Below are 15,759 nucleotides of genomic sequence, written 5' to 3'. Positions count from 1 at the left end.
GGCAGGTCGAAGGAGGCGTGAAGGGCGGAAGTGGGATAACCCCCTGGGAACGCATGCGAGTTCAGACAAATGAGGAGAGGCAACGGCGACTGAAAGGAAAATTGCTTTGTCAGAATGGAGCATCTTCACGGGACCTGTGGAAATGGTGTGTTCGGCTGAACCTCCATGGTTACCGTAAGCAACTCATGTACCGTACGTGCTCATGATAAGGAAAATATACACACGTTATTTCTTCCACAAATCCGGACATTTTCGCATCATTTCCTTTTGATCGCTTCATTAATCTTTTTCATCAGATGAACAAATTCAAAAAGAATTTTCAGAAAACCTAGAGGAAAACACATGTTGAATTTGAATGCACAATACATACTTCCTTATCATTTCATTTTTTCATCCTCAGAAAAATTAGGGTCCTCTCAACTATGGCATCTGAAAGCGATGTGCGGTAAGTACGAGCGGGATTCGGGAAGCGCTGTTCTGAAGCGAAAAAGTAACGCCGCCAGGTACCCAACAGGTTCACCATAAAGTTTTACCCAGACAAGAGCGAGCATTGAATATTCTGGAGTAAAGTCACCTGTCGGTTGAGTGCGTTCACGCTCAAGGTAGCCCGCAGTGACAGCTCTTCTTCCGGCAATAATGACTGCGAAAAAGGCCTCCGCTTGTAACAAGTCAGGGAAGAAATGTGCTGAATCTTGTTGGAGAAGGAACATTTTCCTTTGGCCAGCGTGACTCATTCCTGATGAGACCCCTTCGCGTCTTCGCTATTTCGAGGGGGTCAAATGTGTTACAAGCAAATGCAGCGGAGCATGTCGGGCAAGAACGGCTTTAGCCGCCCCAGAAACATGTGGCGCCTTTCATAGAAATATATCTCATTATGGACTGTTTGCTTTTGCCATCAGCGAGTCAGTTTATTGGCGCTCGATCGCTTTGCCGTCCCCTTTAGTCTTGTATTATTTTTTGCTTCCTCCAAACAATACCGCAAATATTCTGAAGCTATACAAAAGTGGTCGAACTGGAACATTTAAAAAATGACCTCAGTCCACAGCCTCTACCACAAAAGGTATAAACTTGGAAATGGATACTTAACAGTAATCGTAAAAGAATGTCGATATTGAGCTTTGAAGGAAGCCATCAGCTCGGTCCTGTAAGGAAAAGAAAAAGTTTTTATTATTTCCTTTGAAAAATTGATTCCAATTTATAAGGGGTCCTGCGAGGGTGTCGTATACAATTCCCTGCTCTAAATACTAAATCTTTCAGGCAGAAGCTTTTAAAACTTCAAATGGCCCAATATCTACTTACACATGACATGGTATCGCCCTATACAGGCCTTTCCTCTTCGCTCTCCTGCCGCATAAATGCGTGTGCTGGAAATGGCAGGTTATTTTCCACAGATAAAGCAAGGGGACCTGCATGCTGTTAAAGCGCACATGGTGGTGTCTGGCTTTTCCATCAGCGGCGGGGACAGCCAGGAAGCGCGCTGCCGCCAGCCCTACGGCGCAGTCCCGGAGCAAAACCGCCGATAAACAAAAACAGCCTCGTAACCTTCATCCGTTTGCCCTAAAATGTTCATTAGTGGAAGTTGTGAGAAACACGCGAAAGAGGCGACAGACAAATATCATCTCCATGTTTCTTTATCATAAGAAACACGTCACTTCGTATCATAGTTGAAGGCGCAGACTAGGTGTCCGAACTTAAAATGTACGGATAAACACCGTTAAAAGACATCATAAAGGCAGAAGTTAAAATATTCTTTGAAGTTGGAACTCGGTAAAAATTCGATCCAATTTCAAAAATGTGTCAAATGCGAAACGGGCAAATACATAAGCTGGCTGTATTAATAAATTGATGGCAAAAACACCATCGGGATTTAGGAATTGCGTTTACGGGATTCTTGTATGTATCGCGGTTTTGAACGTATAAAATGGTTTTGCACTCTCCGCAAAAAGCAGCTACGACATCCTTCGCAGAACAAAGCAAAAACAAGAACATATGAGAAAAAAATAAAGCGTAAAACTGCAACATCTCTGTCATTCTCACTATTGCCTGTATATAGAAGCAATCAAAAGGTAAAAAGGAAACACGGCATGAAAAAGGATTTAAAACTGCCTTTCTGACAGTCTCTACACATTATCATTTGACCATAAAAGCGGTCTAACAATCGGCACTTCAATAAAGGAGTTTGCGAATCAACTTGAGACAGTTGCCAACGTGACGAAAAGCTGGTGCCGAAGCGCGTGCGCACTTGTCACAAAAGTGGAGAACAGGTACCAACTATGATGAGGAGAACAGTTGTAACCTTTGACTGCATTTTCCAAACAAGGAAAACCTGCACAGTTACTGTTGACCACAAAATAACAGCCATAAAAAATGGTGTCACTGTCTGTGTGACTCAGTTTGTTGTCTGTGTGACAACAGCCGCTGTGTGTTGTGAGACTCCCACACACGGTGCCTTTGGTAGTGTCGCTGCTGGGAGTGCTCTGGTTTCCTAGGCCGGTGTCACAAATGCTTCACCTGGAACAAGAGAGCTGGAGCAGCGCACTTGCACCTCTGAGAACTGGTAAGAAGTAAATGACAATGAAAAACAATGATTCAATAATTGAGGGAAAGTGTGAAGTTGAACAAATGGAATGGATTTCCGGCTCCTTCATTCCTTAGGAGACGTTGCCCTTTGTTGCCCTCTCTCCAGACTAGTCCAGTATCCACGTCACGTCGATCACACTTTCATTCCAGGTAGGACTGAAGCCCAACTCGTGAGTTTCCTCATCTTGATCTTAGGGACGTTATGGTAGAGCGGGTAGTGCTGGAGCCTCCAAGCTCCTGAGATGCTCAGTGGTTGTGGGCTTCAAGTCTGGCTCAGGGTGTGTTGTGCAGTTTCTCCTTTTCTCCCTGTTTGCACCCCCCAGACACACATGGTGCTAACAAACCTCTTGTGTCCGTCCCTCACCTTGCAAACGACGCTAGCGGTTACCATGGGTCAGACTTGACTTGAAGGCAAATCCATCATCGACGATGATACTATTTTTCGCTCCAACGTTTTGCCCACCCTGGCTGTAAGCATACATATCACTATTTAAAAAAAAAAAAAAAAGAAAAAAAAATTCCGATGGTTCTGCGTAACGCTTTCGATTGCGATGCTTAACGTCGCTTGAAAAAGTATTACTCCTTCACTACGGCTATTTTAAGAGCTCACGAAAGCGCTCTAAAAATCTGGTCATGGCTGCTTGTGATTAAAAAGTGAGACAAATTGAGACATTCTTGGGATCTTGAAGTCAAACGTATTATTTAGCCAGCAGTTGGAGATGTTTATTGAGCTTAATGTGAGGCACATTCGGTGGGATTCGTCCAAGGTTACTGTACCGATGTAAGTGGCAACATGTTTGGGCAAAGAGGTAAACACAGTTCCTGGAAGTAATACAGCATTGTACAATACTCATATTTAACTGCCAGAGAGAGTTCAAACCGCGGTCACCCGTGTTTCCGATGGGTTTTTAACCTGTTCAACATGAAGGCTCGAAAGGTGATTATTACCATGACTATATAACCTTAAGTGTTTAATATAAAATATTCCCTTGTGTCACTGTAATAATCACCCCTTCTGAAAGGTGCCTTGGAGGGTTATATATAGGGTGCAGAACATAAATCTCTCATTCCATTACTGTAATGTGTACAGATTTCCCTCTTCAATGGAGCCCAGCGCAGGGGCAATCCAAACAGCTGAGCAGCACATGTCGGACCCCCTGCTGCTTTTCAAAGGGGCTCTTGATAGGTTTCTAGAGCACAAATAGTTTATGAGGTGCTTAACTGTACAAATATATATTTTGCACTTTAACATAAATACGGGCCAGTTTTGTTTTTTCTCCAGACGTCAAAGCCACAGCTTCGCCTCTTATTTATGTCTAAAATGTATGTGTTTTCATGTGTGTCGTGCCAGTGACGTCATCATTCGTGTTTCTTAAGGAGAAGTAAAAAGTGAGATTTTCACATGCAGTGACGCCTCGAACGAGATTGGAATCTAGAGAACAAGAACCGTTTCCCTGAACGAAAGTTTAAAATTTCTTTGCTTCTTCGGCAAGTTTCTAGTTCTAAAGTAATTCAGAATAACACGAAACCTTTTTACGATTCAAAAAAACGTTATCGGTCGCCTTTTTCACATCAGTGGCGTTGGTGCGTACACTAAAAACAATAAAAATTAATTCTAAACATTGCATTTATTGAGTAACTAATGAATTTGCTCAAATGTATAAGAGAGCAATTGCAGTTTATTTTTTTTTAATTCATTGTCTGGACATTCCAAAGGTCCTAATTCTTAAATATTCTTAGGAAAGGAATTGTGTTTGTGTAATAATCATACAGTACATACCGTAAGTACTAGTACTTGACTGTAACAAAGTCTTTTATTCATTATTCTTTTTTGAGTCGATTCTCTCTTTCGCAATATCGCTCATCGTGTTTCAGAAGATGACACATTGGAAATGTGAAGCAGACGATGAAACGAAAAAAATCACCAGGAATCCCTTGAGTGCCGCCGCGGCGTGGAGTGAACGTTGCCGTGAAGGTAGAGAGAAGAAGTACCAGGCCTGCAATGTGAAAGGAAACAGAAGCTTTGTAACATCACCTGGTGTCGCTGTCCAACCCTTCTGCTTCGTTCATGCTGCGATACGATCGGCGTGCGGCTCAAAGACACCTTTGTAGTCTTGGCAAATGGGGCACCTCGCATGCTAAAGGTGTTGGTCATGGTTCTGGGGGAGATGACCCTCTCGTCAAGGCCGATCTCAGGTAACCTTTGTCAAGGGGGGGACCCCGACCGTCTCGAAGCGAAGATGATGGCTGAAGACCACGCCGTCAGAAAGGAAAGACGCGTGGAGGCAGAGCAACGCCGGTGATACGACTCGCCCCCTCAGCCGTGGACACGGCACACATTCGCCTAGCGACTGCCTGCCCTGGCTTCCCTCCTCATCCGCCGAGGGCTCTCTTACTCGTATATTTATCACACAAAAGTGACAGGCCGTCATACCTTGTCTTTTCTCCATGCTGAAGCTTTCAGAAGACAAATTGGACACAGTTCACAAATCAAGAAATTCGCGGGGAATCGTAAACCTCAGAAGATACAGAAATCTCGGAGCGCAGGAATATTTTGTACATCTGTTTGACTTTTATAAATGTTCCCCACAAACCACCTGGTTTTGTATGCGTCTTAATCCAAGTTATGTGACTTCAAAAACTCTTCTTAATACGCATCACAATTGATATAGACATTACACATATACTTGAAACAAACACACTTAAAATTGTGTGTGTGTGTGTGTGTGTGTGTGTGTGTGTTTTATTCATATATCTTACATATTTCTGATCGAATGTTGGATGTATATGTGCAAAGGTTACATGACTCGATTACTAGCTGGATGTTTACTTTTGGTTGCCGAGAGACAGAGATACACACTTTGGTAGATAATGACACATAGTAAAAATCTCTAAAGGGATTAACAAAATGATGCCTATACACACACAAAGGCTGAAACCGCTTGTCCCAAGAAGGGCCACGGCAAACTTGAGCCTAACCAGGCAACACAGGGCGTAAGGTTGGAGGGGGAGAGGACACACCCAGGACGGGACGCCAGTCCATCACAAGGCACCCCAAGCAGGACTCGAACCCCAGAGCCACCGGAGATCGGGACCCGGCCAAACCTGCTGTGCCACCACACCCCCCACGACGTATGTAGTGGAGAACTAACTTTCACCTTACATGTTATAGGCATCGCAGGCCCACCTGGTGTGTACTATGAACACGACTATGGTCATTTTTTGACATTTACTTCTGCGCACACTTCTGTACGTCGGAGTTGAAAAGCACCAAACGCGTGTCCGAGAAGCGGAGCGAATCACGACACCGTCGCTCGCCGTCGGTTCTGTTGAAATAACAACACTGCTGAGAAGCGAGGGCAGTCAGGTGAGGTGCTCAGAACACAGCAGCGGATAGAGAGGGTGCCTCCCTCGCCATCGAAGTGCACCGAGCGAAAGGTACGAGTCCAACGAAACCCGAGAGGGTGAGAAGTATAGAGCAGTTTTTTCTTTCTTTCCTTTACTATTGTACAGGAAACAATCTGTGTTTATAACATAACACGAAAAATAGCACACGCTCTATTGACTAAACATGACTTAAATGTCACAGTAGCAACGGTCTAGTCTGCTTTGCACCAAGGTTAAAGGGGCACTCGAGCCCTGGTGCCTTACCTGGCGTTTACACTAAGCAACAGCGTTCCCGAGTCAAAGAGGGAACCCGGGAACATGTGAAAGTGCTCTTCGGAGTCAAAGACTACTTGTTTTTGTAGGTAGCACCATTAAGGGTTGAGTGAAATTCGGCGAAGGAGGAAGCCGTCTCCGGTCGCTCCCGGTCAGGCCGAAGGACCCGCTGACCGCTGAACAATGGATGCTCTCATTCCGTACGTGCCCAAAATCCTTTGAAGAGAGATTTCACTTAAAGATCAGGTGTAATAAGTGAGTAAATGAATCATCCCCGAGGACATTCACCTGCTGGAATGGATGTGAAAATTGGGAACAGCTGAACTGTCATTGCTGCAATGCGAGCGCTGAATCCATTTTTCAAAACCAAAGCTTTAATCTGTGCAAAGATTAGACTCATGAGTGTGTCTCAGTGGGGAAAATCACAGCACAGCACAGCCAGCGCTCAGTACAAACGACGGCGGTCTCAGCGCGCCGTATCACTCAGCTTGTCGGTGTCAAAGATCACACTCCTCTAATTCGCTCCTCTGTGGCACTCAGCTGTGTCCAGCCCACGGTATCCAAACACGGCAGCTGCTCGCATTCCTGCGCCGCGAAGGTTCTCGCGCGCGGACGTCCCGGGTGCTTTCCCCTCTCGCCGCCATTGGGCGACACGTAATCCGCTCCCCTGCCTTCGCCTCATCTGTCATCAAGGTGCTGTTTTGCCAGGTTACAACAGAGAGGGTGGCGAAGGGGGTCAGTGAGCCCCAAGGAGGGCAGAAGTCAAGTAGCCTCTCCAGGCCGATCCTTAGCTCCTTCGCCCCTAGCTGAGCGTTTGTGGACACCAACGGGAACCCACCCATGTGCCCCAAGCGAGGGGCTCATTGAAAAAACATCGCCGTGTTTTCACTTGTTTCCCTGCGCTCCATGGATGATCACTCCTTTACTGGACGATGCTTCCCAGAGGAACCACAGGCCATGACCCCAGAACCTTGCTGCCTTGTTAAATCCAGGTAGAGTTACGCAGTTCGGCTCCAATCTGGGTACTGAAAAGAACGTAATTGTTCTGGACAGGGAACGCTGCATGACAGAGCCGCTCTTTTTCCATTAATTTCAATATTTTTACCTTAATACTACATTAGGTTTTCATCAAAGAATTTACTATGCGTTCGCCTTGCTCTACCAAAGGTTGACTCCCACAAAAAGCTAAGACTAAATTTACCCTGCTGAGTAAACATGGTTTGCCTGGATCCATTACATTTGAATACAGTCCTACTGTGGAATGCAAATAAGGGAAGCAACACTTGGATTGTCCCAAATCATCAAAAGGGTTTTGGTTTGCTGGTTATTTGACTGACTATGTGTTTTTGTCAAGATTTTTATCTCTTGATAACATAAGTAGTGGGGTTATGAGATGATTGCTGATATGCAACGATGAGAACAGGATTTTTTCCCCAAACATAACAGAAATGCAAATGAATAACACTTTAAAATATTGCTCCCTTTTCCTTTTTATATAGGCAGCTAAAGCATTTAAGAAATGGGAGCCAAATACAAAAACACTAAGTATATAAAAGAAAACCAAGTTAGTGCTTTTTGTAAAAATACTGTGGGATCTTGAAGAATTTGTTCGCCAAAAAAATAAGTACGAACAATTATTGCTATAAAAACGCTTGCATAACTGATCTCCACGTGCAAACAATATTTCAGTATTTTTTGAAGATTGTTCACATTGTTTCGAAGCAAGTCTTCAATGAAATATTTTGTATACATCACTCTGTTTTTTTCCATTGGATTTACATGTTTCTTTAGAATGGCAAATGTTAAAGCATTCATCTATGGAAAAAGAGCGTAGTTTCAATTTCAGATACTGTATGTTTGTATCAGGAAGCGTAAATCTTTTTCCAGCTTAGTGGAAAGGTATAATTTCTTGCTAACCTGTCAGTTTGTTGCGGGAAAACACAACGCAGTGTTATGTTACAGTGAAAGTCAACTCAAGGTCAGATGTAACGCAATTGCTGCTTGTTTGTTGAACAAGCACTTCCAAGTATCTGTTCCAAAAGTGTTTACGCAAATTTGCATTCACTCGGAGAGATTTGTTTATGCACTTCAAAATCTTTACATTGCTACAAAAGCCTGAATGTTTTGTATGAAATAGCATAAATTACACCGATTAAGAGATATGCAATACACACACAGAATAGCATACAGTATATATTATATACAGTAAATAATAAACAGAAGGTATTTAAGTATTTATAATAAACTTTGCTTTACTCTTTTTTTACTCCGGGTGTTCAGCCTATGCTAGAAGACATAAGATAGAAAAATTGCAAAAAGGGGCCAAGGATGTCTTACAGACATTTATTCAGGAAACAGAAAAAAATGCTTGAGTTTGAACTTATTTCCTTGATTCCAGCACGGCGTCAATGACGTGCAGGAACCTCACCTGGAACAGGGTGAAACACGGTAGAGGCGTGAGTAACTGCAACGCATCCTGTTCCCGGTGTTTTCTTCTGCTTCCCAGCGAAGTGAAGGTGGGGAGAAGGCCACCGTCGGGAAAAGTGCAGTACATGCAGGAGCTCGGCGGCGTGAACCTGATTTGCCTTATGGCCCTTATCAACATCAATAGCTGTCAGCTTAGCACGGTAATTAAGTGTTAAATAGTCGTCAAAAGATTCCGTGCTCAACATTTCTTATTATATTACAAGTTGCTTTTCAGGAATTTGTGCAGCATTAAATATAGAGGCTGCTGGTGTTAAAAGGGACTCAAAACAAAGTAGCGCACACGTGTAAAATGAGTCGGGATCCTATGTGCCATCTATTTTCAAAGTCAAAATAACCTTGTGTGTGACTTCTGCGTGGCAGGCTTTGCGAATCTTCCAGATGGATAGATTCTTAATGTGCAGCGTCCTGTAGCGTGTCCTATGCCTACATGCCGGACGTCGCTGGAGCACTAAAGTGTGCGCGCATGGAGGGTCTGACACCTGGAGGGCCTGGTGAAGGGAAGGGATATGGGTCTGGATGGGGGTAACCTGAATGTGATAAAAGCATGAACTCCCTGTTCTTGATCGCCACCAGGATAGCAGCATGTTATATGGGTGGAAACACAAAAGAACAATGTTGTGTGGAGAAACGCTGAGGGCGATTCAGCTTTCAAAGGGGAACTCCACTGGAGACCCATAACTGTAATTGTTTGCTGTAAATGTTCATGCCATTTAGTTATTAAGTACTTACAAGCTGATTTTAAAAAGGCAGCAAGTCGTAACTTGAGCGCACGTTGGATTTATGCTTTACTACGCAGCCAGCTTCGCCTTTTTTTTTTTGCCGGACCGTGAGAGTAAACCTCAGTTCGCTGTCAGAAACAATATGCGATGGGATTATTTCCATTCACAGTACGTGAATGTGTTGTTGAAAAGTACGCCAATGAAAGCATCGCTTCTCAGAACAATTCGATTACTTCAACGCTGGACATGTGGTTACATGGGGCCCAGCGCTGGGACTGCTATTAGATTTAACCTAATGGAGATGGATTTCTATTTTAATGAGAAAATATCACATGTACGACTTCGGAATAGTAAATGATACTCTTCGTTGATAAAGACCTTTCAGTTATAAAGGAAATAACGTGCAAAATGAAAAATGTAGTAAAATGTGAAACTAAAGACAAGAAATTATTTTATGCTTCACTGATGTTCTACGTCTTGAAAAAGCATCCTTTTAAAAAACATCCTTAAAAAATATCCTTTTCGTGATGATTGTTGCATTGTTTTTATTTCACTGCAGAAAAAGGGTTGCCTTTGTCCTGTGGATGATGGCCGAAATTAAATCATGGAGTCGGGTACAGTGACCCGATTTAGCACAGTTTCGGTTCATGTGATGTTCTTCGAATGGTAAATCACGACAAATCACTGCAATCACGACGGAAAGCGCTGAATGTGAATACGTGAGCATCAACTAGAAAAAAACGCTTCACCATTTTTGCTGCAAGCATGGCTTGTATTATAGTTTGTTTTTTTGTTTGGCAAACTACACTGAAAAATGCATGCAAGACATACAAATACATATAAACACAAATACAGTACATATAAAAGAGAAAGTTGTGGTGCTGTTATTATTAAAGCTCAAAGATTAAATTGTTCTTGTTAATTAAATTCATTAAACTGCGTATGTGTGTTATATAAAGATACCACGCTTTAACATTTTTTCCTTATTATAGTATTATGCTTAATATTGAGTTTATAATGATGAAGATGTATTTTGGAACATAGATGTTAAAATGTGTTATTTGTGATGAAAGGGACCTTTTAAAAATGTAGAATCCCTTTGTTGTAGCCAGAGTCAAAGACGTACGCAGCTAACATTTCAGGAAATTCCATGCATAACTAGGAGATATTTTTAGAGGAATAGCAAAATAAGAACTAAATGTGTACCTGAAAGTAATTCGCACAAGAAAACAGTAAATGTGAGAAGAGCTTCTGAGAAACAGAATCTGTACGAGCGACTGCATGGGAACCGACCTGGTCGTCAGATACGACTCGAGAAGCTGGTAACAAGAGATAGATAAACATCTGTAGGATGTTGTGCTTTGCAAACCTGCTGAATTTGACACTTTGGGAATGGATCCTATCACTTCTTACGTAATCAGCAGATTTCAATCACGTACTTAGCACTAAACTAAACAGCTTTGGCTACAGTGTCGACACCTTTTCACAGAAATGACATAAAATCGGTTTCCACGTCGCGTCGCTTTTTCAAAAAACACACTTCTCCAGCCACTACAAAGGCTTTTCGCTGAATATTAAGGATAAAGCAGAGCGCTGCCAAAGCCTAGAGGCAACCGAAGCAACGAGTACAGCTCTGGATCATATTCTGCTACATACTGTACAGACTTCAATTTATTGTGTACCTAATGCTCTTCTCCAGTGCAACTCACAACGTTAAGCTACCTAGAATTATTTACCCATTTATGCATATTTAATTACAATTTTAGTGGAGCAGTTCAGGATAAACATCTTGCTCAAGGTGACTAAGGCTGGCAGTGGAATTCGAACCTGCAACGTTTGAGTCCGCTGCACGCCAACACTTGCAACCGCCCCCACTTACAACTTAGAGGTCCCTTGCGTTATTCATGTCTCGTTCTGATTGCGTCCAGACCGACACGCGTTAGTTCAAACGTGCCCAAGAGTTTGCACTGGTACATGTGTATGCAGGAGAGTAAACTGGTGTAAAAACGCACAAACGCATGTCCTGCCAGAAATTAGCCTTGATTGTTCTGCATTAGTTAGTCTATTTCAGAATGATTCTTGCTTAAGAAGAACTGCCAGTGGTTGTTATACAGAGCAAGATGATTTTGTTTATATCTAACATGATAAGCCATTGTTCATTTTGGGACAAACTATTATTATCATCATCATCATTACTTCATCCAGAACAGTAGTACATGGATGAAAAACTCTAAAGCCATACATGTCCTGCATGCTTCTTAGAATAAGACATTTGCGCGATAAAATTTTTCCACAGCTGTCAGTTCCTCCTTCGGTGGAATTGATTTTTTAAGGCATCATGACTCTGCATCAACTCACCAGTAAAGTTTTCGAGAGCTATGTGATGAAAGATTCTGTCAGTGTTTGACAAATCCTCATTTAACGACTTTGTTTGCCTGCCAAAAGAGTGATTTTGTTGACATACTCAGATCTTGAGCAATTCAACTTGTTGAATGTACAAAAGCAAAATTTGATGTTCTCACCTTTGTTCAACTGCACACCATGCGCCCCACTTAATAAAAAAAGTTAAATTTTATTATTTAATCATGGCTATTGGACCATTGTTATTTGTTAAACTTGTCTCATTGTCTAAACCTAAAATTTGTAGGATTTTGTTTATTTTAATACAGTGCAGGTAGCTGTACCTCCGCTGTTTAATGACTTGTATAAAACAAAAAATAAGATGAAAAATGGCATAATACAACAGAAAAATAAACTTTTTAGTTACTTTCTAAAATTGTTTATTGACACAATGCAACTGACTCATAATGCTAAAAAAGACAAAAATCAGGACAATTTACAAGAATACATTTAAATATTTTCTTTGGTATAAAGGGATGACACACTATGTATTTACAGGTCATTTTTACACTGCAGATGGCAAAAGAGTCTGTCGACTAGAAGACGGTAGCAAAAGCGAATCTTTAAAAGTATTACATGCTGAGGAGTAAGGGGGCGAAAAGACTGATTTCTTAAGCTGTGTCCGAGTGCAGTCGGGGAGGTGACAGATGTGGCCTTACTGAGATGCGCGGTTCACTGAAGGGGAAGGTCTCTTCAGGATGGATTCCACAGAAAAAGACAACGACTCACTAGAGCCCCTCGTTCCCGTTTGCTTGGACATGAAATCTTTCGGACACCGTTCCACACTTTTGAGGTTCTGGAGTTGTCGGGCAGCGTCACCTTTGCAGGTTTTCGCAGCCTCTTCGAGGAGCTCCTTGCAGTGCTGCCCCTTCAGCTCGGGGCCCGATTTCTCACCCAGAGTCTGCTGAATGAGGGAGTGGAAGGAACTGAGCTTCATGATGATGGCACGCTTCGCGTTGTCCTTGCTCAGCGTGCCGAGGACGTGCTCCTGGCTCCCAGGGGGCGGCATGTTGGGAAAGGCTTGTCCGAAGCTTCTCTTGGGCGCAGAGAAGGCCGAGCGCTCCTTGTGGCTCTGGGAGAGCGGCCCCTGACTCTCAGCCTGAGGTTGCGGCACGCCGCATAGCTCCGGAGCCGCGCACAAGGCCTCCAGCTTTGCAGGCGCGACTTCCTGGTTCGCCGAGTGGCTCTCTGGGCCCGCTGACATTTTGGCATCCCACATGGAGCCTGGCTTCACGTTCTGAACTGCTGTGGCACTGGGGAGGCACTGCTGGTAGAGCAAGGCATCGCCGAGGTTACCCGCCCGGGGCCACATCATGAAGCGGTGGGAGAGGGGGTACTGCCGATAGGTGGTTGCCACACTTACGTTGGAGGAGATGAGTTCAACATTCCCAGTGCCGGAGTACTGCATTGACAGATCCAGACAGTTAGGCAGGTAACTGCAGAGGTCTTTGGACAGTGGTTCCACCTGGGCAGCGGAGTAGGCCGTTTTATAGGCGTTGTACTCTGCCGCATGTACCATAGTATTAGGGAGGAAGAGCGAAGCACTAGCTGACTGACTGGACTCCATCATCTCTCTCTCTTTGTACTCTCGCTCCAGCATGATGGTCTCCAGCTCCTTGTCAGCAAATGCTCTCCTCTTCCTCATGCGGTCACTCAAAGGAGGAGGCAGAGATGGGCTTCCACTCAAAAAGGAGTCTGAGTGAACCGGTCGATATCCTAAAAATGAGGAAGCCGTTCTTATACATTTGTAATTTTCTCATCAGGATATGGAGTAAAAAGTTTTTAATACCATTAATGTTGTATAAAGTAGGAGTAAAGTGCATTGACATTCAAAATGTCAACAATTTTTTTTTTTTTCCCCCCCAAAGATAGGCGTTTTAAAAGATCGTTTAACATGTTATTTCTGAATGGTTTGATAATGAAAGACGCACTAATTCTTAGTTACGTTTATACCTTACATGTGTAGCCCATATTTACAATGTCTTAAAAAGACTTCTAACATTTATATGAACAGTAAAATGAAAGCAAAATATGAGTGGAGATGCTACATGTAACTTTTTAAGATATATTCAAAATTTTAAAAGGAGGCTTTATATATATATGTGTGTGTGTGTGTGTGTGTGTGTATTCCATATAGCCTTAAGTACTTTAATCAAATCTATATGGTTCAATGCAATACCACACATCTCATACAATTGTGTGTTAGAGCTAATGTATAGCCTACCGAAATGCACAGATATCCAAGCAAAGCTAAGAAAAAGAGAAAGAAGAGAAATTAGAAGAGGAAGAACAATAAAAGCAGTATTATCACAGCAGAAGATAGATAGCCTGTCTCTACAAGAAATGCCTTTACGTCGCACCGCACGGCTGGTACGTTCCTTACCCTCTAAAATACTTTTTGCCAACATGGTCGAAGGCCGCAGATGCCTTTGAAAGATCGTTCTCCTTTCTGCTGAAATCTGTTTTCCTGAGATGCCTTTTTTATCCTGCAACAAATACAAGAAAGAGAAAAATATAGCAAGCGCAACAGATTCCCATATAGAGAAAGTGGAAGAGGATGGTTATTGCTCCCCAAAATATTTTGTACAAGAAGTGATTAACACGTGTCCGTACGGCACCGTGGAGGCTTGCGTTTAACGTTCACTATTGTTATTACTACTCTTTACTGATCTGACACCTTCGCCCAAGGTGACCTAGACTGTGAGATAATCAACTTCTTCATCCATTAACTTTTCCTCGGGGGAAGCGAGTCCGTTCAGAGCGGAACCGAAGCCCGAGTCAAGGCTCGCAGCGCAGCAGCGGGATTCAAACCAGCAACCTTCGGGCCAAACGCCCCCAACCGCTGCGCCACCTGCTGCCCGGCAAGCGTGCGGCCTTAGAAACGCTCCGGTTCTCGGAAGCTCGACGAGGAGCTCCGGAAGGAGCTCGGGAAGCCGCAGAGGGCCGGAGGGCTCCGAGCGCACACACCTCCGTGGCCTGCTGTCTGCGGAGGGCCACCTGCGCCGCCATCACGCGCTGCCGCTCCACCACCAGCAGGCAGTTGGCGCACTGGCAGTCCCTCCAGCGGCAGAAGCGCTTGTGTCCCTTGAGGCAGGACACGACGCCGTGGTTCCGGCAGCGGGCGCACTTGGGGGTCCTGCTCAGCTTCCTCTGGTCGCCGGAGCTCAGCGCGCTCTGGCCCGGATGATCCTCCTCGTCCCCCGCGGCGGGGAGCGCGGCGGCGCTCATCTCCGCCTGCTCGTCGCTCTCCGTCTCCAGACTCTCCACGTCCACGTCCACGTCCACGTCCGGGTCGGCGGCGGCGGCGGCGCGATCCGTCATGTCTGCGCGGTCAGGTCAGGAGGTGTCCCGTGCTGTGTGTCCCACGCGCACGTGCTGAGCCTGAAGGACCTGCGTGGGCGGCGTGAAGCATCACCCGTCAACAACAGACTCGAGTCAGTGTGGGCGGCAATTACGAATGCGGAGGCGCAAAGTCACCCCGCTGCTCTTCACCTTAATAATCGCGGATCTCATCTTCGTGCACCGGCGACAGCTCCTCTTCCCGCGTCTGGAAGCACGAGCAACTGAACTTGCCCCCCCCTCCTCCTTCCCTACAACGCAACACCACCAGATACCCCGCACACCGAGGGCACAAACAAACGTACCGAGAGGCGACGCGCCGCGGATCTCCGCACTGCCCACTTCACTTGGTTCCGAGCGAGCGCGTTCCGCAGCGGGATCTGCGCGCTCCTGGGCCGGCTTCGCGGGAAGAGCTGCGCACGTTTCGTACCGCACGTGTCGTGTCACAAGTGGACGCTGTCACTTCACGGCCCCCGGAGGTTTTCCCGAGCGCTGCCCCTCAGGCGCCTCCTCTGCCAAGCCGACCGCGCCGCTCTCCACCAGCCATTGGCCCGGGCTCGGGCTCCCCGCCGCC

The 15,759-nt window shown here is 44.8% G+C and overlaps 1 protein-coding gene across 2 annotated transcripts; it reads right to left on the bottom strand.

The window, feature by feature from the left end:
• Nucleotides 1-12,328: 12,328 nt before the first annotated feature.
• dmrt2a (doublesex and mab-3 related transcription factor 2a) lies at nt 12,329-15,681 on the bottom strand. 2 transcript variants are annotated; one of them, XM_029259549.1, is made up of 4 exons: nt 15,491-15,681; nt 14,814-15,236; nt 14,230-14,332; nt 12,329-13,562 (listed from the first exon to the last, which is right to left on the bottom strand). In XM_029259549.1, exons 2-4 carry the CDS (start codon nt 15,165-15,167, stop codon nt 12,502-12,504), a joined length of 1,518 nt encoding a protein of 505 aa, XP_029115382.1. In that variant the 5' UTR covers nt 15,168-15,236; nt 15,491-15,681; the 3' UTR covers nt 12,329-12,501. The 2 variants fall into 2 exon arrangements, with proteins under 2 accessions (XP_029115382.1, XP_029115383.1); XM_029259550.1 differs by having other exon boundaries at nt 15,339-15,635.
• Nucleotides 15,682-15,759: the final 78 nt, after the last annotated feature.

This window comes from Scleropages formosus, chromosome 17 (assembly GCF_900964775.1).
Source record: "Scleropages formosus chromosome 17, fSclFor1.1, whole genome shotgun sequence".
NCBI lineage: Eukaryota > Metazoa > Chordata > Actinopteri > Osteoglossiformes > Osteoglossidae > Scleropages > Scleropages formosus.
This window is presented reverse-complemented; position numbering and strand designations above follow the sequence as displayed.

Coding starts and splice junctions, on each gene's coding strand:
- dmrt2a (XM_029259549.1), bottom strand. CDS start 15,167: ATGACGGATCGCGCCGCCGCCGCCGCCGACCCGGACGTGGACGTGGAC. Junction 14,333..14,813: donor GCAGACAGCAGGCCACGGAG/GTGTGTGCGCTC, acceptor TATTTGTTGCAG/GATAAAAAAGGCATCTCAGG. Junction 13,563..14,229: donor GGCAAAAAGTATTTTAGAGG/GTAAGGAACGTA, acceptor CCTCATTTTTAG/GATATCGACCGGTTCACTCA.